General features: G+C 34.3%; 3 protein-coding genes across 3 annotated transcripts; all 3 read left to right on the top strand.

Moving 5' to 3' along the window:
• Positions 1–786: 786 nt before the first annotated feature.
• On the top strand, positions 787–2,878 carry LOC122585894 (4-hydroxyphenylpyruvate dioxygenase-like). Its single transcript, XM_043758012.1, has 3 exons — positions 787–1,380; positions 1,615–2,160; positions 2,701–2,878. The coding sequence occupies exons 1-3, from the start codon at positions 788–790 to the stop codon at positions 2,876–2,878; spliced, it is 1,317 nt and encodes a 438-aa protein (XP_043613947.1). The 5' UTR covers position 787.
• Positions 2,879–9,825: 6,947 nt separating this feature from the next.
• On the top strand, positions 9,826–11,058 carry LOC122595774. The gene is made up of 3 exons (XM_043768214.1): positions 9,826–10,007; positions 10,297–10,789; positions 10,891–11,058. Exons 1-3 carry the CDS (start codon positions 9,826–9,828, stop codon positions 11,056–11,058), a joined length of 843 nt encoding a protein of 280 aa, XP_043624149.1.
• A 506-nt stretch (positions 11,059–11,564) lies between these two features.
• LOC122601342 (AP-2 complex subunit alpha-1-like) lies at positions 11,565–25,038 on the top strand. The gene is made up of 27 exons (XM_043774110.1): positions 11,565–11,927; positions 14,200–14,331; positions 14,403–14,528; positions 14,655–14,717; positions 14,789–14,886; positions 15,457–15,664; positions 15,771–15,842; positions 15,923–16,015; positions 16,114–16,215; positions 16,346–16,443; positions 18,432–18,513; positions 18,628–18,716; positions 18,810–18,915; positions 19,009–19,074; positions 19,490–19,596; positions 19,679–19,783; positions 19,866–19,986; positions 20,238–20,417; positions 20,488–20,739; positions 21,047–21,127; positions 21,216–21,380; positions 22,634–22,720; positions 22,803–22,925; positions 23,683–23,763; positions 23,862–23,933; positions 24,058–24,137; positions 24,484–25,038. The coding sequence occupies exons 1-27, from the start codon at positions 11,796–11,798 to the stop codon at positions 24,605–24,607; spliced, it is 3,045 nt and encodes a 1,014-aa protein (XP_043630045.1). The 5' UTR covers positions 11,565–11,795; the 3' UTR covers positions 24,608–25,038.
• The last annotated feature ends 729 nt before the right edge of the window (positions 25,039–25,767 follow it).

Genomic DNA, 25,767 nt, shown 5'->3' with positions numbered 1-25,767 from the left:
AAAGAAACAACTCATGGCACCTGTGGATAATTTTTCTAAAGCTGCTTCTAATCTACTGTATGCATTTCATTTCATGACTTCCCTCTTCAAATATATTACTGCTCAAAGTGGGTGGTGAGTGGCTCTTTTTAGGTTGAGCTGTCGTAAAGGTAGTTTTTCAATTATTAGATAGGATTATGACTGACTACATTTTGCCTTATCGTTTTTGTTGCAATAGACGCAGGGAAGTCGTCTTTTCCAAGAGGAAGATTTATTCGAATGACCAATTCAATGGATGACTTTTTCTGGGGATCTGTTTATTGTCAAATTGAAAGAAGATTTGAATTGGCCTTTTTGGGGGATCTGTTTATCGTCACATTGAAGGAAGTTTTATTCGAATTGGCTTCATTCAACGAATGGCTTTTTTGGGGATCTGTGTATTACCAATTACTAGCACTCGTATATATGTTTTCTTAGGGGTTTGTGTATAATTAAAGGAGGCACTGGACACATGTAAGATACGCCATCTTCCCCTCAAGTTCTCCATTCTTGGAGAATGATACTATGCCCATTCCTATGAATAGAAGTAGTTCTAAATCGGATTTTCATGTTCTGTGTGGACATCCAAAACGATACTTACGAACCTTTTTTGACTATTTAATTTGGTCTGCATACTTCATTATTGATAAAACCAATACTTATCGGTTATAAATACCGGATTATTGTAAGATATGATTTCTGAGTGTATAAAGTGGCTCACCTATTGTGCAAAAGAAAATAAAGAATTCTACAGATGGGTTCATTAGACATGAGGAAAGAACATGAGCTAGTTAATGGCAATGGTGTTACTGCAAGACACTACAACCCCATGTCTGATACGTTCTCAGTCCAGAGGTTCCACCACATTGAGTTCTGGTGCTCCGACGCCACCACCACCTCTAATCGCTTTTCATGGGCTCTTGGTATGCCCATTGTTGCCAAATCCGACTTATTCACAGGAAACACCTCCCATGCATCTTACCTTCTACGTTCGGGTCAGCTTCTCTTTCTCTTTACTGCCCCTTACTCCCCCACCATAACAACCACCTCCACTGCCTCCATACCAACTTTCTCCCACTCTGCTTGCCAGGTCTTCACCGCTTCTCATGGACTTGCTGTCCGCTCAATTGCCATTGAGGTCGAAGACGCTGAGCTTGCCTACTCCGTCAGTGTTTTCCATGGTGCCAAACCTTCCTCATCTCCTGTCACCCTTGGTGAAGGTGAAAAAGCTATCGTTCTCGCTGAGATCCAACTCTACAATGATGTTATATTGCGGTACATCAGCTACACAAATACAACGGTCGGTTATACCTCTACTTTCTTACCTGGATTCGAACCAACACTACAACAAATCAGTTCATTGTAAGCACTTTTTTTTTGTCATGCATACTATGGAAATGATCAATGTTCTGCAAAGAGACGAAGTGTTGACTTAATCTAATACCCTTCAGAAAAAGTTTTACTAATTTTTAACACCTTAAAGTGCAAACATGTTTTTATTAACCATTATATGTGTTAAGTTATACAAATTGGAATTGACAACTTTTGCATTTTTACGAGTGTGAACATAAATGTGTGCGATTTGCATATCTGTAGTGAGCTTGAACCAACCTCCTCGTATCACAACCAAGATTGTGGTATTCGCCGCCTTGACCACGTTGCCATCAACGTCCCAGAGCTTGCCTCCGCTGTCAGCTACTTAAAATCTTTCACGGGATTCCACGAATTTGCAGAATTCACTGCCAAAGAAGTGGGGACAAACGAGAGCGGGTTAAGTTCAATGGTCTTGGCTTCTAACAACGAGATGGTCATGTTTGGGATCAATGAGCCGGTGTATGGCACGAAGAGAAGGAGTCAGATACAGACTTTCCTGGAACACAATGAAGGCCCCGGAATACAACATTTGGCATTAGAAAGTGAAGATATATTTTGGACAGTAAAGGAGATGAAACGCCGAGGTGGTGTTGGTGGGTTTGGGTTTATGCCTCCACCACCACCCACGTATTACCGGAATCTGCAGAAGAGAGCCGGCGATGTGCTGACTGATGAGCAGATGAAGGAGTGTGAAGAGTTTGGAATATTAGTTGATAGAGATCATGAGGGCATTTTGCTTCAAGTTTTCACCAAGCCTTTGGGTGACAGGTAAAACCAACACACAAAGAAAGAGACAATTAATACACATATTTTTGTTAGACATCATACATACACATATAAACACAGAATGATTTCAGTTGACATTATGCATACAGATATATACACAAAATGGGTTACACAGTTTATTTTAGTATGCATACATATATCTACACATAAATTTACACAATCATATACGCTACCTGTGTAAGCACGTGTAGCAAGGATTTTAAGTCTAAGGGTGACCGAATAGTTGATATTGACAAGTGTATAAAATAGACTAGTAACTTTAAATTAAACTGGGATGAACGTATGGAATTCTAAGTGTACGTTTGTCCGGTGATTGATTAGTTTTGAATTACACTAACACATAAAAATAGTACTAAAGACAGAGTTTTATAGACATTGTAGGGTTGTTACGGCCACCTTTAGTCTTTATGTTACTCCGTCACTGAACACACGCATGCAATGTCATGCATAAATATCTACCTATAAAATAAATTGCATACTTATGTACTTGGATCATTTTTTATTTTTTTATTTTTGTAACAGGCCAACCATATTCATAGAGATAATCCAAAGGATAGGGTGCATTATTTTAGTAAACGATGACACTAAAATACATCAGAAGCCAGGATGCGGCGGTTTTGGTAAAGGAAATATTTCCGAACTCTTCAAATCAGTTGAGGAGTATGAGAAGATGCTTGAAGCAAATAGTATCCTCTCCTAAGGATTTGCCTGACTTTTAAAGAGAAAAAATCCTATCTGTACTTTATTATTTTAATCAGTGGTAACTGATAAGAGCCCAAATAACTCAAATAAGGTATACGGAGAAAAGATGGACCATTTGTATCCGCACATCCCATTTTTATACTTCTTTACCATGAATAGTCTGTTGGCAGGATTTATCCGGCTTTGTATGATAGTAAGTGTTTGCTCGGTTTTTTTGGTTTAGCCAAATTCAATATTCTATACCCATAACTGAACATAAAACCAAATATATGATTTGGTTTCGGGAATGAACTTTACCAAAAACAGAATTTTAAACTGTTTGTGTTTTTCAAGTTTTCTAAATGGTTGGGTTTACGGATTAACCGGGTTACAACCAAACCGTGAACACTCCTAATAGAAAGCATAACCGTTGTCATCATACACAGAATAAGAAAGCCAAAAGATAACAGATAAAACAGGGTGAGAAGAAAATCTGAGATATATATAAAATTCATATCCGAAAATAAACAAAAACAGTTTAAAACAAAAAACACTTTAAAAGAAAAATCCATGTTTCATACCTTGCTAGCCTGTTCCAAAAGTCATCATCAGCTCCACAATTTGCCCTGTCATTGTCCCTTTAAACATAACTCATAATAAAGAACATCTACTGAAGCAGCAAAAGTAGGGTTCCCATCCATGTATGAGTCTGCAAAACATGGATAATTAGATCCATGGTTAATCCCAATACGGTCAAAGAGTTTCGAATCGGGTTCATAAACGCAGAGATTATGTTCTTTATGTAGATGGGAAGATTTTACCTTACGAATTATAGGTTGGCCAATTTTCCTGAATCCAACTACCCTTTGGATTAGAGCATTGGGGTCGTTAATAGTGAATAGCGTTCTAAACAAGTATTGATCACCATGCTCCATCATCCATACATCTTATACTGCATTTTTTGTACGAATAATAAGCACAGCAAGAGACTCCCTGCTAAGGTTAGATAACTCCAACTCATTGTGAGCCATATCTGCCAAACTCCGTGGGAGGAATATTTTTTAGTGATCATATCAAATGACAAAATCAGATTATGCAAATATCGCTTGCCAGTCCTATTATAACCAAGCCAATAGATAAACCTCTTAGGTGCTACCACTTTTTGAAGAAATTTAAGTGATTTACGACAAGCATTAGGCAAAATTCTCCACTTCCCTTAACTTAAAATAATCTGCCTGCAACAGGTAGGGCCTCGCAGTGGTAGTAGCAATCTTGAATCACAAGTATACAAACCTACAAGTAGCTGTTGATCATTATGATGATGAGCGTGGATGTTCTACTCAACAATAAATTCGGAGCTGTCAATGATTGATTTCCAATGCTTCGAAACTAATCTGTATCTAATCAATGATTTTATCGGAAGCAGTTAACATGCAGCATATTGCGCGACTTCGACTTCTTGGTTGAAACTTCCATGGGTCACATACGTACAAGGGGTTTTTATGACGGGTGGGTGATGTACGTACGTAAATAAATATATTGAGGAGGGGAGATTTTAAAGGGCTCCCTAGGATGTCAATGGGCTTGGCCCGAGTTTAATTAGATAATCCAGATATGGTTACAAATCTACAATTGAAGTAAAAGAAAAAGTAGGCTCGCTTTTGGTTGAAACAAGGACAGGACTAGGTGTGTATTTGATCATCCATTTACCGATTGTTTAATAGATAACTAGATTTAGGCTCGTGTCAAATATACGGGCTTACAATTTTATCAATATTAGATGTTAGTTTAGTATGATTTAAAATTTAGTTTACAATTTTTAGTAAAAAAAATTTATCTATATGATAAGACTTTGAGTTTTATAGTGAAATATTTTTTAAAATATGTTTATCAAAGTTGTTTACTGTGACATACATAACGATATTTGAATATTACAAAATCATCAAATGTCCATTCAAGTTATGAATTGTTACATACTTAGCAATATTTGAATATCAAAAAATCACAATAGGTCACTATCATTTTATTTGATTTATTGATACATGAGGTGATATGACATTCTTATTTTACACTTTCAAAAATTATATCTTATTTGTAGATGAAACATATTCTAAATATATCAATTAGAATATGACAATGTTATTTGTTTTTCCAATAAAGATTACATTTTTACATTCTTTATTTTTCGTATATGTGTCATCATGACAATTAATAAAAAAAAAACTTCAAAAGAAGAATAATAGTACAATTACTTTTTAAAACTTAATATATTTACATTAAACTTTATTTATTTTTTAGTAGTTTAATATATATTTATATGATACAACGTATAATTATGATATATAGTAGTTATTATTCAATCGAATATATGTTATCTATTACTCTTTATTTAGATATGTATTAGCTATTATTCTTTATCTATTATATTATAATTAATGGTTAAAAAGTGTTAATTTAATTGAAAACAAAAAAAGTGTAAATCAAAGTCAATATTGAAAACAAAAGTCAGCTTTAAAAAATAATCGAGAGTTGTGATTAGTCAATAAGTTTTTAAAACAACTGCCTTTTGGTATATTAAAAGGAAAAGATTTTATGGAAGAAAACAATATATATAATGTTGAACTTTTTTAATTAGTTAAATGATGAAATCTAAAACAAAATCTCAAGTTTAGTACAAATTGTAATAATTAATTAAGAGTTGATAACTACAAATTGTAATAATTATAAATTAAATATTTAATGAGGGTAAAAAGTGTAAATTATTGATAGAAAAACAGAAAACTGTAAATTAAGTATTTAGTGATAGTAAAAAGTGTAAATTATTGATGGAAAACAGAAAACTGTAAATTAGTGAGATTTTTTCTACAAATATTAATATAAAAATAATATACTAATATATTTGAATAATGATTATTAGGATTTTTGATTTATTATTAAATTAATAATGACATCATCAATTTTTAATTTGATAAAATCGAAAGTTGTGATTGGTTAATAAGCTATTAGATCAACTGTCTTTTAGTATATATAAAGATAACCTTGTGTGTATTGATTAATAACGGTGGCGCATACTCATGGGAAATGATTCCTACACAATACTTTTTTAATCATACAACATATGACAAAAAAAATTCTGAGTAGGGACACCTTCCAAAACTTTTATGTATTTGTATATATATAGCTAGGATAATAATAAATCAACCTACTTGGTGTGCCTAAAGATGTGCTTAATTGTAAGATGATGACATGTGGAAAAATCAGGGGGCAAGATCAGGAAAGAGAATTAGTGGAATCCACATGTCAAATTCTTAAGGTTTTAACTTTTAAACATATCTTTAGACACACCAATTAGGTTGATTAATCATTTTCCATATAACTAATCTTTTCGGGTTTCAATATAAGGTTGTAAATAAATAAGATGGTTGGAGTAATTCAAAATTAATTTAATTGGTAAATTTGAAATTAAATGAAGTAATAGATAATGAAACGTGAGGTGAAATAGTAACTTGACGTATATCTATAATACCTTATAAAGCAAACTGGATTTCTTTCTTAATTTAATTAAGAACCTGATAAGACAAAAATGCCCTTAAATAATCTTCCTTGCTAAGCACCCTCTCACATGATATACCAACTATCCCCTTCAACCATTTTCGTCTCTAGCAAAGTAAAACCCTGTCAACGCCACCACCAGATTGTCTTCCCTATCCCCGCCGCATTGCGCGGGTACCATGCTCGTTAAATGAAATGTAAGGTTAACAGATAATTCGATAAACCTTAAAAAAAAACTAAAAATGAAAATATATTAAAAATGATAAGAAACTCTTGTTCAAATAGATCAATAATGAGACATAATACACCGAAAAAACTAAAGACTATTATTGTGGTTATTCAATAAATTACAATTGTGTATGTTACAATCTTTATGATCGACAACGTGTAATCAATGAAGATAAAAAATGGCTCATGATTTAAGGTGTGATTTCACGAAGTAAAATGGAATATATTTCCTAGTATATATCATGTTTCTAAAACAAAATTGTTTCCTATATTTTTTAGAAATATATGATGTCATAATAATAATTTCTTATTATCTTATATAAGTAAAACAAAATTGTTTCTAAAGGTTTTTATAATCTATGTGGTATACCAGCATTTTTCACTAGGCTATTTCCTATAAATATACAATGTCATAATAATTTTTTTTTTTTAAGAAATTATTTTTTATATTATGTCCTATGTCATCTTCATTTTTTCATATTACTTTTTTAACTTTAATTTTTTTTAATCAATATGGAAAATGATCAACTGTTATTTTTCTATAATACTCATGTCATCTCCTTTTTTTTAGAACGAAATGCATTTTTGGTCCCTGTGTTATCACACCATTTGCAATGTTGGTCCAAACATTTGCAAAGTGGCGATTCTGGTGCCACAAATGGAAAAGTTTCGCATATTTGGTCCATTTTTAACTTTTCGTCCATTTTACTCCGTTAGAGAGGCCATGTGCCAAGCACTTGATGGGCAATACTGTTTTTTCATACAAATGGACCATTCTTGCAAACGAATTCAAGCCTTTTTCTATTCTTTAATTATATGTTTATCATGATCATCATCAAACAACAAACTATTTTCTGGATCTTCAAACAAAATATGCAAGAATTCATTATCATCAACAACAATTAAAATCAATATTCTCAAAAAACATATATATACACAAACGTAATCAATACTCCGAAAAAGAAAAGTTTCTCCAAATCTTTCATTTACTCATAAAATTAAAATAGCAAAAAAAAACTTTATTACTTTTGACATTAATAAATGACATTAATAAACTAAAGTAATCGACAACAACAATCAACCAACCAACTATTACTATACTAATCGTAACAAATAGACTAGAATATATATTGATTAAAAAGATAATCTTTTTGATAAAAACAAAAAGAAAGAAACAACTAGCTTAGCTTTCAAAATGGCGGTTGTTGTTACTACTATTTTGTAGTATCATCATTTTTATGCTCATTGAAGGTTTAAATCAATTGAAGCAACCAACACATATTCATCAGATCCAAATTCTAATGACTTTCCTCCCTTACTGCTAAAGAAAAACCATTGAAAACCCTAAAACCACTACAGAGTCGCCACGAACCACCACACCAGGGTTGGCCGCCAATCAGGTGGACGTTGGCCATGGAGCAAGGTTGAACATTGATGTGGTTGGGGATTCAACTGGTCTTCCTCATCCGCCGTCAGATCTGTGACCCATTATCACCATCACCACAATAATCATAAACCACCATTTTGTTTAGAGATTTTGGAAGTTCGGTGGTGCTAACCATTGATTGGTTATTTATAGGTTTTGTAATTAGAAGGAGCGACGGTGGCAGCATTAAAGGAGCATCGATCGGATATGTTTCCACCGGTAACCACCACCATTGTGTGTTTCTCTACCACCCACAACCACCACCTACCGCTTCCATCACCCGCCATCATTAGCAGTTGCTACTAACACCAACCACCACCGCTTGTGGATCTATACAATGTATAATATATATATATGTACGTAAATGAAAGATATTTGGGGTTATGTTTCCTTTAAAAATATGATGATATTTGGGGATATGTTATTTTGGAAAAGAGGTTGAGAGATATTAATTTGATATTTAACAAATTGTTTAGAAATCTGGATAAAAAGATGTTGTTCTTTGATGATGATGATGATAAATAAATAAACAAATAATTAGAAAAAAATGAGTTAATTTGCAAGAATGGTCCTTGTGTCGTATGAAAAGATAGTATTGCCCATCAAGTGCTTGGCACATGGCCTCTCTAACGGAGCAAAATGGACGGAAAGTTAAAAATGGACCAAAATTGCGAAACTTTTCCATTTGTGGCACCAGAATCGCCACTTTGCAAATGTTTGCACCAAAATTGCAAATGGTGTGATAACACATGGACTAAAATTGCATTTCGTTCTTTTTTTATATTACTTTTCTAACATTAATTATTTTAATTAATATGAAAAAATGATCGACTGAGCTTTAAATTTTTAATTTCATATCTACCATTGATTTATGGTAGTTAATTTTTACTTTCTAATCACCTTAATCGGTTTTATATATAAATGTTTATCATTCCAAGTATGTTGTTATCTCTATATCAAATTATAATATATCGACAACAAATTACATACATAATTTTTCCTAATTAATATGAAAACTGATAATGTATTCTAGCTCTATATTTTTAATTCCATATCTACTATTGATTTACGGTAGTTACTTTTTACTTTTTCATCATCTTAATCGGTTTTTATGTATAAATGTTCATCTATATCCATATCAAATATCGACAACAAATTACATACATAATTTTATAGAGTATATTTTTTGTTTTAAATTTTTAGTTAAGCGGTCCGGGTTGAACCCGGATTGATTAGCTAGTTTGTTATATAACAAAAATTTTTTATAAACATTTAGTTAATTGATTTGTACTCGATAAACAAATAAGGACCAATGTTATGAAAAAAGTAAAGACAAGCAAGAATCTGAAAATGTGTATAAAAATAAGTCATCTCGTATGTTATAACGACCGATTTCTATTAGGGGGGTGGGAGTGGATGTGGTGTGGTGATTGGGGAACCCCGACCCCGCCTGGGAACACCGCCGCCAGGGGGTCGGGGTGGGGAACGGAAGGAAGAAAACGGGGAAGGTTCACCGAGGAGAGAGAAAGGAGCGTGGGGCCCGCGCGCAGGAAAGGAGCCACTGGTGGCTTGACACGTGGCGAGGGGAGCGGAGGAAGTAGCCGTTGTCTTTTTTTTTTTCTTTTACCTCTTTCTCTATATATATACACTCTTTTCTTCTTTAAACAACACACAACTACTCTCATTTTCACTACATTTTTATAAAATTCAAACACCCCAACCTTTTCATCACTAATTTCTTACACCCAACACCAAAAAATATGGCTTCCGGTATTTTGGATAATTCGAGCGACTCTCCCGACGAGTCAAACGATAGCTCTATGGAATTCTTTGTTAACGCGTTACACTTTCTTGAAGATACGGCAACTTCTAGTGCTCCTCAAACTCGACGGTATACGGATCGGCATCGGGAAATTGGTCTTGATACTCTTTTGAACGATTGGTTCGTTCAACAACCAAAATACGAAGACGATTGCTTTCGAAAGAAGTTTCGAATGGACAGACCATGTTTTTAGATATCGTGCGCGACATTGAAGCAAACTTCCCGTATTTCCAAGAACGTTACGATGCAAGAGGAAAAAGTTTTACGGCGATACAAAAATGCACATCCGCCGTTAGGCACTCGCGACGGGTAACGCACCAGACGAGTATGACGAGTATTTGTGCATGGCAGCCAGAACCGCACGAGAGACCCTTGATTATTTTTGTGACGCCATCATTCGGTTGTATAGCCGAGAGTACCTACGCAGGCCGACGTCACACGACGTTGCACGCATCTTCGAGGCCCACGAGCTTCGTCATCATATGCCTGGGATGCTTGGTAGCATCGATTGCACACATGTCGAGTGGTCGGCATGTCCTAGACGTTTGAGAGGGCAATACACGAGGGGTGACCACAACGGTCCAACTATTATGCTTGAAATCACCACGTCACATGATTTGTGGATTTGGCATGCTTTTTTCGGTGTCCCGGGGTCGAACAACGACATCAACGTGTTGAACCAATCCGATTTGTATGTTACAGCCCGTAACGGAACGGCTCCGGATTCTTCATTCCACGTGAATGGGCGAGATTATAAACGTGGCTTAGTGATGGGATCTACAACAAGTGGTCAACACTTGTTAAAGCATACCCGTATCCAACCGACCCTAAGGAAAAAAGATTCAAGAAATTGCAAGAGGCGGCCAGAAAAGATGTCGAGCGAGCTTTTGGTGTCCTCAAAGGTAAATGGAAAATTCTTCAACGACCTCTTCGACCTCTAACGAAAGACAAAATTGGAAAGTATGTTCATACATGTATTATCTTACACAACATGATCATTAAGAGGGACGGAAAGGCAATCTCACCGGTCCATATAATGGACCCGCCAGTGCAACCGGTGTTCGATGAAAGTGTGTATGCGGAGTTGATTGACGAAGAAGTTCACCATCGCCTTCGATATGATCTTACGGAGCACGTATGGGCTCAAGATTTGGCGTATCTCGATGATTAGTTTTTTTTTAGTATTATGTAATGTTTCTTTTTTTTTAAGTATTTATTTAATGTTTATTGTTTTTAAGTATTATGTAATGTTTATTTTTTTTAAGTATTATGTAATGTTTCTTTGTTTTAATATAATAAAAGGGTATGTTTTTTAATTTTAAAATAATTTGTGATTTTGTTAAGTAAAAATAAATGGAAATAAAAAAGATGATGTGGAAATTGGGGTTGGGGTGAGTAGCGCCACCATTTTGGGATGATTTGGGGTGAATTGAGGAAGTTTAAGGTGGAAAGTTTTTATTGGAAGATGGTGATGTGGATATTTGGGAAACTTTGGGGTTGGAAAACCACTCCCACCCCCCTTAAAATTTTAAATTTGAACGCCAAACAAAATTCTTTCCGTATATACTTACTTTTAAAATAACAAACATAAATATAAATAAAAAAATAAATATAAAAAATGAGAAGAAAAAGAAATACTAGAAAAAAAAGTCGTCTTTCTCACCCGCCGACGGCCATTCCAAACTCACATTCTCATTTAGTCCACCTCCTTTCTTTCTCTCTCTCTCTAGATCCTACCTCCATTTTCTCTCTCCAAACAGATAATATGAAATCCTTAGTTTTATTAATTTGACTTCAATTCAACTGTTATTTACTTAAATTTCGATTCGATCGACGGACAAACCAACGTCTGGGATCTATCTAGACTTAAAACGTTGACCATAACTGATCGGAAGTTGACCGGAGGATATGGCGTTATCAGGCATGCGAGGTTTATCTGTATTTATATCCGATGTACGTAATTGCCGGAATAAAGAACAGGAACGACTTCGTGTTGATAAAGAGCTTGGCAATATCCGTACTCGCTTCAAAAATGAAAAGGTTAGGGTTTTCTTTCCTATTTATATTCAAATTTAATATATATATATATATATCTGTGTGTGTCTTTCAGTATTTGTTAATAGTGTGATTTTGATTGTAATTTTGTTATTAGGTCAAATTTTGGACATAGGTTTTTAGTTAGTTGATCTAGCTTGAAGAAGATGTGTAGATGTTGAATTTGATAAGGAAATGTTAAACTTGTTTACGAGACTAGGAGAGGGATTTGGGCTGCAATGAGGTTGAGGTCAAATGAATTACGGTTAACGAAGGTCTTTTGGACTGATTATAAATACGGGATGATTCGTATTATGGAAATGTATGTATGGGAATGACTTAGCGAAAGTTGGTTAAGTAGTAGAGTATGTTTCTAAAGTTTCTCTTTGGAGTTATGATAGTTACTAAAAAAGTGATAGATTGATAAAGATGTTTTATTATATCTATTTCAAGAAAAAAAAATGCAAACTTTAATGGTTGTATGGTATTTTAATTGCAGTATTATGTTTTCGTCAAGCTTTTAAGCCTTTTTTGTTCAAGTCATTTTTAGCAAGTTGTTATGCTGTTCGTTTTCGTTTGTAAGACTTTTTATAAACTTGAAAACTAAAGTTTTTTCAAATTGTGCTTTGAGAAGCAAATTTGAAGTTTTGAACAATCTTTCTATTTTGTAGCGATAGAAGGCTATTTTAGAGATATGACTAGTTGTCAAACATTAATTTCAATATAATTTAATAGTCATTTATAGTTAAATAATACACACCTGCTACGTGCATCAAGGTATTGATTGCTCTTAAATGCCGGCAAGTTTGAGGTCTTCCTCTACTAAAAAGCAACACATGCTTGCGATTTATGGTTGTTGAACTCAAAGTATAAGATGTATATATCCGTCACTTTAAAATAGGGCTAATTAGAAATGAGTATTTCTAAAAGGTAGTTGTTGCAACAATTGAGTGGATGTTGGCGTGTTACTTGGTATGTTTTAGTGAATATGTTATATTCTTGTGGATGCATGCCTGAAGAATGGTGATGCTCTACCTTGTATAGATGAAAAGTGGATATAAGGGTAATACAAATAACATGATTAGCAATAACATAGAGGGACTTTACAGACTAGACCACTAACTTGCAATTTATAATTCCGACATGGATATAGCTAGTTCGAACTAAGCTAGGTTGTAACTTATGGTAAATGGTTTTAATATGTGCTTAGATATAGTGATAGGAACATGGCTACTTGACTTTTCATAATTGTAACATAAGGTAATGCATTTAGGAGGAGGTTAATGAGAAGTGTTAATGATAAAGTAAAAGCTAATACAGTGAGCTTCTGCAATTTTTCTTTGTTTTTTTTTATCCGGAGTGAGTAGAAAATAGCAAATAACGGATGTGAAAAGGCTATGACATATCTGCGTAGTTGACAAATGATGAAATGAAGTTAGAGCATTAAATACCTTACTACCAGATTTCCTTCCAAGTCATATAGTATTGTTTCTCCATATTCTTACCTTAGGCGGATGCATGTTTGTATGACTTGTAAGATTTTTTTTTTTGAACGGATGACTTGTAAGATTTTAATCGTCAGTATACACACGATTAGGATTATATAATGACGTAAAATATCTAGAATTATACTTATATGCGTTGTGATATTTTGGACATGAATATAGATTCTTTAGTTTCAAAACTCTTCACTTTCAATCAGCGATGGTATATCTTAAGAATATAATTAAAATTGTGTGTATCTGTATTCTATCCAATCTTATTTTAATTTATCTAAATTTAAGTTTAATAAATTGTACATATTTTATAAATAGTAAAGTCCAATTTTTGGTAAGTCGAGCTTATATTAAATTTAATAAAATGTAGAGAATCAAGATAAGATTGTAAATTATTGAATAAATAGTAGAGATTTCTACATAGGAAAATCCAGTTTTAGGTAAACTAAGCTTATGATTGGTCAATTGAAAAATTAGGCATTTTGATTGGCCAGTAGTATTTTAGGACAGTTTAAATCTCCATTTATTTTATTCCTTTTTGTCAATGTACATTGTAATTTAGAAAACCTAGTGTGGTGATTAATTTTGGCTAAATATGGGAAATGGAACACACTAAGTAAATTAGATCATCCGAAGGACGTGGTAAAAAAAACTCCAGTCAGGGTTCACGTTTAACTCTTGGAACTATGATAAAGAATTTATGCAAATGAATGTTTGCGTTGGGACTTGACTTTCCGATTTGTCCTTGTCTGGTGATGTTCTTTTACTTGTTTGAGTCACAGGGTTTGACGCCATATGAAAAGAAGAAATATGTCTGGAAGATGCTCTACATATACATGCTAGGATATGATGTAGACTTCGGGCACATGGAAGCTGTTTCTTTAATATCTGCACCAAAATATCCAGAAAAGCAGGTATAGCACGTATCTACTTATATGTGTAAATGTTTTAGTTTTTATCTAACTCTACAATGTGATCCCTGCAGGTTGGGTATATAGTGACATCTTGCTTGCTCAATGAGAATCACGATTTTTTAAGATTGGCAATTAATGCAGTCCGCAATGATATTATCGGGCGCAATGAGACTTTTCAGTGCTTGGCATTGACACTGGTATGAATATAGTAGCATAATCTGGATGTTTTCAAGCTCTATATTTTCTCTTCATACATATATAATTTAAATGCTGGAGAAAAGAAATATTTCTATTTGCAAGCTAAAGAATTTTCAATGTTACAGGTTGGGAATATTGGTGGTAGAGAATTTGCTGAATCACTAGCACCTGATGTTCAGAAGCTGCTTGTAAGTTTAAAAATACATGTGGAATTTGTCTTTATATAATTAATATTTGATACTTACTCTGTTTACCTCAGCTATCAAGTAGTTGCAGACCACTTGTGAGAAAGAAAGCTGCATTATGTCTGCTACGGCTGTTCAGGAAAAATCCCGATGTTGTGAACGTAGATGGCTGGTATGCTTGTTTCTGGGATTACTGTTTCTAGGAGGTGTCACTATAACCCATTTACTTAAGAATCGATCAATTTGGGTGGTGTTTCCATCTCAAATGGTCTAAATGGTTTTTTTTGCTATAAAACAGGAATGCTTCAAATGTGTTGACATCCTAGTTTTTTTAATGCACAACCTCTTAATTCATTTTTATTTAAATAATTTAGATATATATTGTAACTACTCTTCTACCATCGTCGCTTGCGGTGACGAAAGAGGAGATAAAAAGTTAGGGTAAGGTTATGTGTAGATCAATTGTGATGATTAAAACAATGGAGGATCTTTAGGAGTTAGGACCATTGTCATAAAATTGATGGGGCCCACAAGATTGGGGCTTTATACAATAGTATTGGTAATTTGTTGTAATCATAATTAATGTATTAGTTATATTTTGAGAAGTTAAGAAGACGAAGATACAAGTGTTTGAGTAATTGAGTGTCACACACACACGCACACCATCTTGCCACCTACTGTTGCTACGGAGTAATTTTATTCAGATTTTTTCCTGATTGTATCTTGTGGTTAACAATCTCAGGTCAGATCGGATGGCCCAGCTATTAGATGAACGAGATCTTGGTGTTTTAACATCTTCAATGAGTCTTTTTGTTGCTTTAGTATCCAATAACCATGAAGCTTATTGGAGTTGTCTTCCAAAGTGTGTTAAAGTTATGGAAAGACTTGCTAGAAATCAGGATGTACCCCAAGAATATACATATTATGGTATTCCTTCTCCTTGGCTTCAGGTTTGTGCCTTCTTCACCTTCAACTCCTATCCATCCATAAGAAAGCAAGATCTTAGGCGGTGATTTATGTAAATATCTAAAATTAATGAAAACATGGTTTATGCAGGTGAAAACCATGAGGGCCCTTCAGTATTTCCCTACTGTTGAAGATCCTAGTATACGAAGAGCATTGTTTGAGGTATATTTTTGTAAGAAATTGTCTCTCCAGACCATGGGCTAGTTAAGATAACGCTAAGAAATCTTGGTGGTGGTGGTTAGGTTCTACAACGAATACTCATGGGAACAGATGTGGTGAAAAATGTAAATAAGAACAATGCTTCTCATGCTGTATTATTTGAAGCTCTTGCTCTTGTAAGTTCATGTCTCCACATTTTAACTCTTAAAATTAGTTGTGGATTATTTGCGTCCAGTTACTAAAGCTTTATTTTACGTCAACTATCTGCTGTTAGGTCATGCACCTTGACTCCGAGAAAGAGATGATGTCTCAATGTGTGGCACTGCTTGGAAAATTCATAGCTGTCCGCGAGCCGAATATTCGGTATCTGGGTCTGGTAAGTTTTGAAGTACTAGAGTGATGCCAACAATCTTCAACTCAATATTTGAGCTTCTAGTATAGATGATGTACTGTTTCTACTTCTTGCTACAATCTGATGGCCATAAATGTTGAAATTGGTCATGCAGGAGAATATGACTCGTATGTTGATGGTTACCGATGTTCACGAGATTATCAAAAGACATCAAGCACAAATTATCACCTCATTGAAAGATCCTGATATCAGGTGAGACTTTTGGTTTCGAATCTCATCATTTTTTATGTCTTAAACGTTTGTGACTTGTGAGTGATATCTTGACCAAAAACAACAAATATACATCCTTTTTATTCTAGTTTTGTTTTAAGTATAAACTTATTTGCACCTACCTTGTCTTCCTGTGTAAATCTCAGCTAACTCTACATTAATCACATCAGATTCCTTAGTTTGATATCTAGTTCTGATATAGTTCAATGATACCTCAGTATTTCTGAATATTGTCTGTTGCAATAGATGATGTGTTATCGAATAGACAAGATTCCTTGATATACATATTTGATAAGTAGGATAATCCCTTTATTTACGTAACTATTTTGGGAATTCCTGTTGCATTCTTTTAGAAAGCTGTTGAGCCACCAATACACACTGGATATTTCCTGATTATGTGATTCTACTCTTGTTTTCCACGTATTTGCTACCACATCATCACTTCGTTAATTGATTTCTTCTTGATATGCATCCCTCATTGATAAGGAAATTGAGTGAAAGAGAGTAAATTCTGGTAGCTTGCTATCAATGGGGTACAATCTTCTATAAGATCACTACTCCAGGTCAATCTCTTAGTCATAGTCACATGGATTACTAGACTAGCCCCAATTTTTGTTCAAGAGCGCCTGTACTGGGTACTAGGTCGTGGTACGATTATTGGATTGTGTTTCAGTTTGCTATCTGGTACGCTATAATCAACGTTCCAAATCAAGCTTCCAAATCATCCGGGCCTTTCGGGTTCACGCTTTTGGTCCTATAAATTCATGTTCCAAAGTTATTTTGTTTGGTGACTGCGTGTGAAGAAAACGATGATCTGCTACAGTGGTTGTAGATTCGTGACCAAGCATAGTTGTCGCTTCCATGAAAATGAAGAAATAAGCAGGTTTTTATTTTAGTAGAGTGAGTGTTTTGAGATTGAGGTGAAATATTTTTCAAAGTTGAAACAATGAAATGGAGTGAGAAAGGGGCATGTTTCCTATGCATTTGATGTATGTTAATTGTCCAACCTGTTAAAGTTTTTATGTGTCTATTTTCTTGACTTCCAGTATTTCTAAACTGTTATTGTTAATCTAAAGTGACAAAAAATCATTGGTAGCTATTAAGACATAACAATGTTAGTAACTTTTTTGCATTTTTTATGTCTTTATAAACGTATAATAATGTAGAAAACTAAAGTTATTATTTATAGGGTACACTGTACCAAAGTACCAGGTACATCATACTGAAGCGATGCGGAATGAGTTTACTGCCAATCATACCGAATTTTAGGATATAGCTAACCGGAATAATGTACCGCGATCCTAGCTTCATGTGACTATATCTTAGTCATGTAGGTTAACGGGCTGGGGCATAATTGGGACTGGACTATGTAATGTCAATCACTTTGAGGTTACAAATTTATTCATATATCTTTTATGGAGATTCTTCATAAAAAAGTAGGAGTGTAAATGAGCTACTCGAGCTTGACTCATTAGAAGCTCAAAAAGAGCTGAATGTTAATGAGGTCGATCTTAACTTGTTGCTTTTTTGATAAAGAACCCAAGCTCAAGATTTAGATATTGAGCTTGATTAGGCTCCCCGAGCTTAATTGATCCTGTATATTCATCTTAAGGATATATGCGTGCGTCTATATTTGATATATATGATACATGTATAAGCGTATCAAATACTTGTGATTAGAGTAATTGGTAAATTGCCATATATGTGTGTTTGGAATGCTTGTGTTCGATCGTTACTCCTTAAGCCCTGTTTCTTATTTGTCATATGGCCGCCTATTTTTATTTTAGCTTTTGGGAAATAAAAAAGGTGTCCTCTTCCTATTCTTCTGTATGAGTGACTCATTATTCCTACTTTATGTTCTAGAAGGGAGTCTCACGTTGCTTGGGATACCCTTTTTATTAATTCTATCCACCTATAAATTTCAAAGAAGTTCTTCTCTTTCTGGAAATCACATACTTTTCCGAATGCAGTATTCGGAGACGTTCTTTGGATCTGCTCTATGGCATGTGTGATGTTTCGAATGCCAAAGACATTGTTGAAGAATTATTGCAGGTACATAGTTACAGAATATAAAAGATTTACCCTTTTCTTTTCTTCCGGTTATTATTATCATAGGTTCAGTCATGTGAATCCATTTTGGCATGCGACTGACACTTCTCTGTGTAGTATCTTGCTACAGCAGATTTTGCAATGCGTGAAGAACTGGCTTTGAAAGCTGCTATTCTTGCTGAGAAATTTGCTCCTGATCTATCATGGTATGCATTTTTTGTACATAACTTTTCAGTGCCTTTGTCTGTTTTATCCTTTAACTTATGTATGTCTTTTTCATTTCCATTCTTTTCATTTAGGTATGTGGATGTTATACTTCAGCTGATTGACAAAGCAGGAGATTTTGTCAGTGATGACATTTGGTTTCGGGTTGTGCAGTTTGTGACAAACAATGAGGACCTTCAGGTACCTTCATATCCGGCTATTATTTAATATCTGGACATATATTGAAATTCTATATTAAGCTGTAATACTCACTCGTATTGTATAATTGTTTAGCCTTATGCAGCACTGAAAGCGAGGGAGTATCTTGATAAGCCAGCCATACATGAAACGATGGTGAAGGTACGCAAACTCTCATTTGTATCTATATATTCTATTAGCCAGGGATGGTGTACAGGTGTTGATCTTAACCTATATTTTACGAGTGGGTTGATTAGGGTGACACTTTATATTTAACGGGTCAAAAAGGTTTCCCTTAGTGTCCTTTTTATTAAGGCATAAAATTCCTAAACTATTTATATATAATAATAATATAGGTAAATCAGCAAAAACGATACAAATTCTTATAGGTATGTTATATAATCGTATTCACACATTACTTGTTCTATAACTAAAGTGGGCGAAAGGTCCTGCACCGAAAATGATCTGCTTAGATCTGAACCTATTTTGTCCCATTTGCTTTATGTACACCCATTTTGCCACCTCTAGCTAAAATCAATCTTCAGATGCGTTTAAATGGTGTCTCTTAATTGAACAGGTTAGTGCTTACCTGCTTGGAGAATATAGCCACCTTTTGGCCAGACGACCTGGATGCAGTCCAAAAGAAATTTTTGGCATTATACATGAGAAACTTCCCACTGTATCGTACGTATACCATTTTTTTATGCCTTTATTCTTGTGATATGTTTCATATATCCATGAATCTAAGACCTACTAATCTGTTCAGGACACCAACAATCCCTATTCTTCTTTCAACATATGCAAAGATTTTGATGCATTCACAGCCACCAGACCCAGAATTGCAGAATCAAGTTTGGGCAGTTTACAGCAAGTCCGTTTAATCACTTTAAACTCACTGCATGTTTCATTCAAAATTTGACAGTAGTATCAAACTCAAGCTCTCATCTTTTCAGATATGAAAGTTGCATTGATGCTGAGATACAACAAAGAGCTGTAGAATATTTTGCGTTGAGTAGGAAAGGTGCAGCTCTGATGGACATATTAGCTGAAATGCCAAAATTCCCAGAACGACAGGTATATGTATGGTTTAGAAAAAAAGAATTTAGCTGAAATGCCTAAATTCCCAGAATCAATTTGTTTTTATTGATTTATTCAAGAGATTAACAAAACCTAAATTGACCGGTTCAGTATTATAATGAGTTGGATTTTCAACTTCTGTTGATTTACCCTTCAGTTTTTCTTTTCTGTTTAAAATGGCAAAGTGCGTCAATACATACTGTTGAGCACCCTTTTGCTGATATTTTAAAACCGTTTTTTTACTGAAGTCCTCGTTGATTAAAAAAGCCGAAGATACTGATGCTGATACAGCAGAGCTAAGTGCTATCAAGCTGCGTACGCAGCAGCAGTCGTCTAATGCTCTGGTGGTGACAGATCAGCGCCCTCCAAATGGAGCTCCACAAGTGAGCCAGCTGGGCATGGTTATGGTTCCTAGCACGAGCAACACGGTAAGCTTCTTGAGTTTGAGATTTTGTTCTGGTCAGATATTGGTGTATATATAATATGGTAAATTTACAGGATCATAATACTGCTGAACAACGGTCAACCCAGGCGAATGGAACTTTGAGTGGTGTTGATTCGCAGCTCCCTGCTCAGGATATGGCACCTGCTGGTGATATTCTAGGAGATTTGCTAAGTCCACTGGCTATTGAAGGTCCTCCGGGTGTATCTGCTCAATCAGACCACAATAGTGTTCATGGACATGATGTTGCTCCTGGTGATGATGCTTTAGCACTTGCACCTGTTGGAGACCAGGATCCTACCGTCAAGGTATTGTCTCCTTAGTTGCATATCTGTGACAAATGGGCGCCGGGGATAATGGATTATTACTGGGTTGGGTCAGAATAAGTCATTTTGGTACATGGCGGGTTTGACTCAAAGCTATTTTTGCCCAAAAAATTTTAATGTTTAAAAAACAGTTGTTGAAGTAATTTCGATAACAAAATTTATACTGGTTGGATAATAATCTATTTTCCTGTAAAAATGTGTAAATTTTACACATCACAATGTTGGAAATTGGAATCTAGTCCTCAATACCATTAATATAGTTTTGAACTTTGCTTTGTGCTTGTCACAGCCGATAGTAGATATTGCAGAAAGATTTGATGCCTTATGCCTTAAAGATAGTGGGGTGCTTTATGAAGATCCTTATGTTCAGGTATTTCAGTAGTATTGCAGGCTGATATCGTATGTTTTTCTATATACCAATGGATTAAAGGTAATATATCCTATTGCATTTATCCCAGATTGGGATCAAAGCAGAATGGCGAGGACACCAAGGACGTTTTGTCCTTTTTTTGGGAAACAAGAATACTGCTCCACTTGATTCGGTACAGGCAGTAATACTACCTCCATCACATCTCAGGTCGGAGCTCTCGGCAGTACCAGATATTATACCTCCACGAGCACAGGTCAGATACCACAAATGTGTATATGTGTGTTGTGTCTATATGTATATATACATATACTAGCAGGATACCCGTTAATGCAGTGGGATAAAAATATCTTGTAACCTTGTGATTGTCAATGGTATCTTTTTAATGGTATCTCGTGTTTTTTTCTACTGTGGATGATAGAAGAGAGTGGGTGAGATTGTGAGAATATGATGTACAAATCTCAATTGACAAACTCATGTTTTGCTATATAATATATATTAATAAATTGTTATAGATTAGAAAATTCGAGTTATAGATATTTAGCTTATAATGTCACTTATAACTTTAGTTAGTATATAAATTATGTTTTCTTCCAAAGGCATCTATCATTAAGAATTGAAACGCATAATAGTAAGTTATAAACAAAACTATTTTGCTAAAAGTATAAGTTCATTATTGTAGTAATTAAGAAGATCGGAAATACAGAAGTTTCTATCTATATTCCTTTATAAAATTTGTCGGATGGTTATTAAATTACATAAATTTTAGATATGCGAAATACCTAATATATTCCTATAGCTTATATCTTAATTAATACTTCTCTTATATTTTTTAAAATTCAATTATGAAAATCTTAAACATGTCTTACTAAAAACAAATGAACTTTTTCATAATTTAGAATTACACACGTAATAACTTTTTCTCTGAAAATTTTCTCTTTCCAAAAGGAATAATGTAACAAATTAAGTTACCTTCTCAACTATTTAACCACCTACAAGAACCTTCTTAAAAAGTCCTGCCACCAACAGCAATTATCTACTCCCGCTGCATTCCCGGGCAATATGTTAGTTAGGTTTTAAATCGATGAAGATAATTTTGGACTTTTCCAATCTTTAATATTAATAGATACTATTATATGTTGAAAAAATTATGCATTGATGCAAATTTCCATTATATGTTGAAAAATGAAGATTTATAAATTTGATGCACTCATGCACATGCATCCAAGGAGGGATGAGGAGGGATGCATTAAACAAACTGTGATTTTCAGTCAATGTGTTGTTAAATACTTAAATAATGATAATATACAAACACGGTTTTTACTTTATGGACTTTTAATGCATCAAAATGAAATTTTGAGTGTTCTCACCCTTTTCTTTCTTAAGGTTGGATGTATCTGATTGAAACTTTCTATATATAACCCCTAATACAAACATGCGTGCAGTTTGTGTATTTTTAAAATCGAGTTAAGTAAGTTTTTTCTAATTTGCTTTTTTGGGATAATATAGGTTCAATGTCCACTTGAAGTGGTAAATCTTCGTCCAAGTAGGGACGTTGCTGTTCTCGACTTCTCCTACAAGTTTGGAGCCTATTTGGTACGTGGTTATAATATTTTGGAGTGTTTTTTATCTGCAAGGTTGTGATGTAATGGTTTTTATTCTCATATTGCTCTCACAGGTCAATAATCGACTTCGGCTTCCTGCAGTGTTGAATAAATTTCTTCAGCCAATTCAAGTATCCGCTGAGGAATTTTTCTCCCAGTGGAGACCACTAACACCTCCTTTGAAACTTCAGGAAGTGGTTAGTGCATTTTACCTCATGCTCCACCTACATAAATAACTATTATGTTTAATTATATAACAATCACGGTACCAACTAGAGGTGGTAAATTGGACCCATTAACTAATAACTGGGTCGATTTGAACTGTTTTTATCTCAGTCGGGTCATAATCTAAAAAGTTTGTTAAATAGGGTAACGGGTCAAACAGGTACAAAAGCTACCCAAAATGTAGTTTGAATGCACCTTTAAAATTATCTGTTGTAGTTATCGCTTTTGTAATCATAATTAACCCATTATCTGTAATGTGTTTGCGGGACACACCCCGATCTGGCCTGTTTTCACCCACTAGCCAAGTCTTGCAACCTTGTGAACTTTCACCAACACAGAAGTTACTGCTATGCTGCAAATGAGATTTTGTGTGGGTGTAATATAGCTTGCTAATGGAAATAGACTGGGGTACATCTATTAATCTGTTAAAAACCATAGCTCGGGGTGAAAGGGAGGGTTGTATGGGTGAAAGATTCTTCGTTCGGGAGCATTAGGCAACTGTTCAAAACAGTATCAGGTTGAAACAGGCTGGGTTGGCATTTTGGGTTTGACCTGCAAACAAAATTTGCTATTTATGATTATTACTTTAACACTTTACAAGTAATTTTAGTGCACTACTTCTGTTTGAGAGTTGAGATTCACTTGTGTAATATTCTATTTAGTTTGACTGATAGTATTTTCAGCTTTTTTGAGCAAATAAGTTGAATTATTTTTCCTGAACTCAAACAGGTTAGAGGTGTGAGACCGATGTCATTGGGAGAAATGGCAAATTTGCTCAACAGTTTGAGGTTGATGGTTTGTCCTGGATTGGTGAGCTATTTAATATTATAAAACACATCGCCTTCATACTTTGTTGTAGTTAGAAGCAGGCACTTGTGGTTTTTGCTTAAATATTTCTTTCTTTCCAGGATCCTAATCCAAGTAATTTAGTTGCAAGCACGACCTTCTATTCTGAAAGTACACGAGCCATGCTATGCCTAGTAAGTACATATATTTGTTTATTTCTAGATATTTATAACCGATTTGTTAAGTATTTAATAATTCTTTGTTAAGGTAATCATTGATTATCCACTAGAAGTTGAGTATTTGTCACACGATTTTCAGGTTAGAATTGAAACTGATCCTGCTGACAGAACGCAGCTCCGCATGACAGTGGCATCAGGGGATCCAGCTCTAACATTCGAGTATGTTTTCAGTTTTGAGTTTCATATGGTTACAAGCATAAATAGTATAGGTAACAATTGAAACAGATTTATAAATGAACGGGTCAGGATTCGGGTTGTGTTAAACGGAAACGCTACAAATGGATCAAACCAGGGTTAAAATTCACCAGTAGTGTGTTTGTAATCTTTAAAAAAAGTTTAATCATGTCAGTAAAGAATGGTGATTTCTACTAGAATAATATAAAGTTTGTAACCATGCCTGACACCTAGTTTTTTTTGTTATGAACCTGTAATCAATTTTGGGTAGTCTGATTCAACATAAAGCAACAATTTTTGTTATGTTACCCAACCCGCCATTTTGTCACAGGCTGAAGGAATTCATCAAGGAACATTTAGTTAACATTCCTACAACTGCCAACCCTCCCGCACCTGTGCCTCAACAACCAATTGCATCATCAGACCCAGGGGCGTTGCTTGCTGGTTTGCTGTAAAAAAACTTTTAACAGTATATTATGAATTACAAACCCGTTGGCGAAAAAACTGTACTTGAAAGGAATCATACTTGGTTAACGTTGAAGCAATGTAGAAGGCATATAAATGAGCATGGGTTGGCGGGATCAAAAGCTAAGTTATAAATGAGCGGCGTAGTGTTAGAGTTGCTTCGCAGAGGGTAAAATCGGTGATTTTTTCGTAATTGTATTATTAGGACATGGTTTTCTCATTTTTGGTGAGGGTTTTTTCTGTTTATATAAGTTTTCTTTTCTTGTTTTTCAGTTAGTTCTTACAACATTTGGCTTGATTGATATATAGGGACAGATTTCATAATATTCTTTATGTATTATGGATAGGATAGGATGTGAAGAAAGTTGATTGTGTAACATTAGTGCATTTGTTTGTCAATGCATGAAATATTTGATTGCTATTCATATTCTTAGTGTATGTTAAAGTGTGTGTGTGCGTGCAACCGTTTTTCTTTTCTTACATTATCTTTTGCGGTTTTACCAATCATCTTGCTTTTAAATACTACTCGTATTTATTTTCCGTTGGATCTCTCGAGTTTCCTTCGTCTATTGCTTTCTTCTTTTATTGCTTTTTTCTGATAAAATGTATCACGCTATAGTCTGCGTAGTTCGAAATAAATAAGGATTTATTTGCCCGTGCGTCATAACGTAAAAAATTATTCTTATTTGCCTCACTTGACTTTTTATTTTGTTGGATCAATACTTTCTTCTGACATAATCTTTGAGTATATTCTAGTTATAACCATTTAGGTTTATGGATGTTTCTAGATAAAGCTAACTTTAAAAAAATGACTAATATAATACATTTTCGATAGTAAATTACTGTTAAAAAAGGACAATTTGCTCAATTTTGATTTACTATATATTTTTAAATGACTGTTTATAATATGTATTAAATAATGTATCTGACCAACTAAAAACTAACAAGTGGTTGCTAATATCGTTTTCACATAAACCCCGGGTATATCCAATAAACGAGATATAAAAGTTCATTACATACAATAAATATCGGAATGATAACCTGTGAGTATATCTAAGAAAGCTCAAAAGTCTATGTAATGTGATCTCAAATTTGTCTCTAAATTGTCTATGTAATCTCAATATCTCATTCTCATCACCCTCATTTTTGT

The sequence above is a fragment of the Erigeron canadensis genome, chromosome 1 (genome assembly GCF_010389155.1).
Source record: "Erigeron canadensis isolate Cc75 chromosome 1, C_canadensis_v1, whole genome shotgun sequence".
In the NCBI taxonomy this organism is placed as follows: Eukaryota; Viridiplantae; Streptophyta; class Magnoliopsida; order Asterales; family Asteraceae; genus Erigeron; species Erigeron canadensis.
Note: the sequence above shows the minus strand (reverse complement) of the source record. Positions and strands in the feature narration are given on the sequence as shown.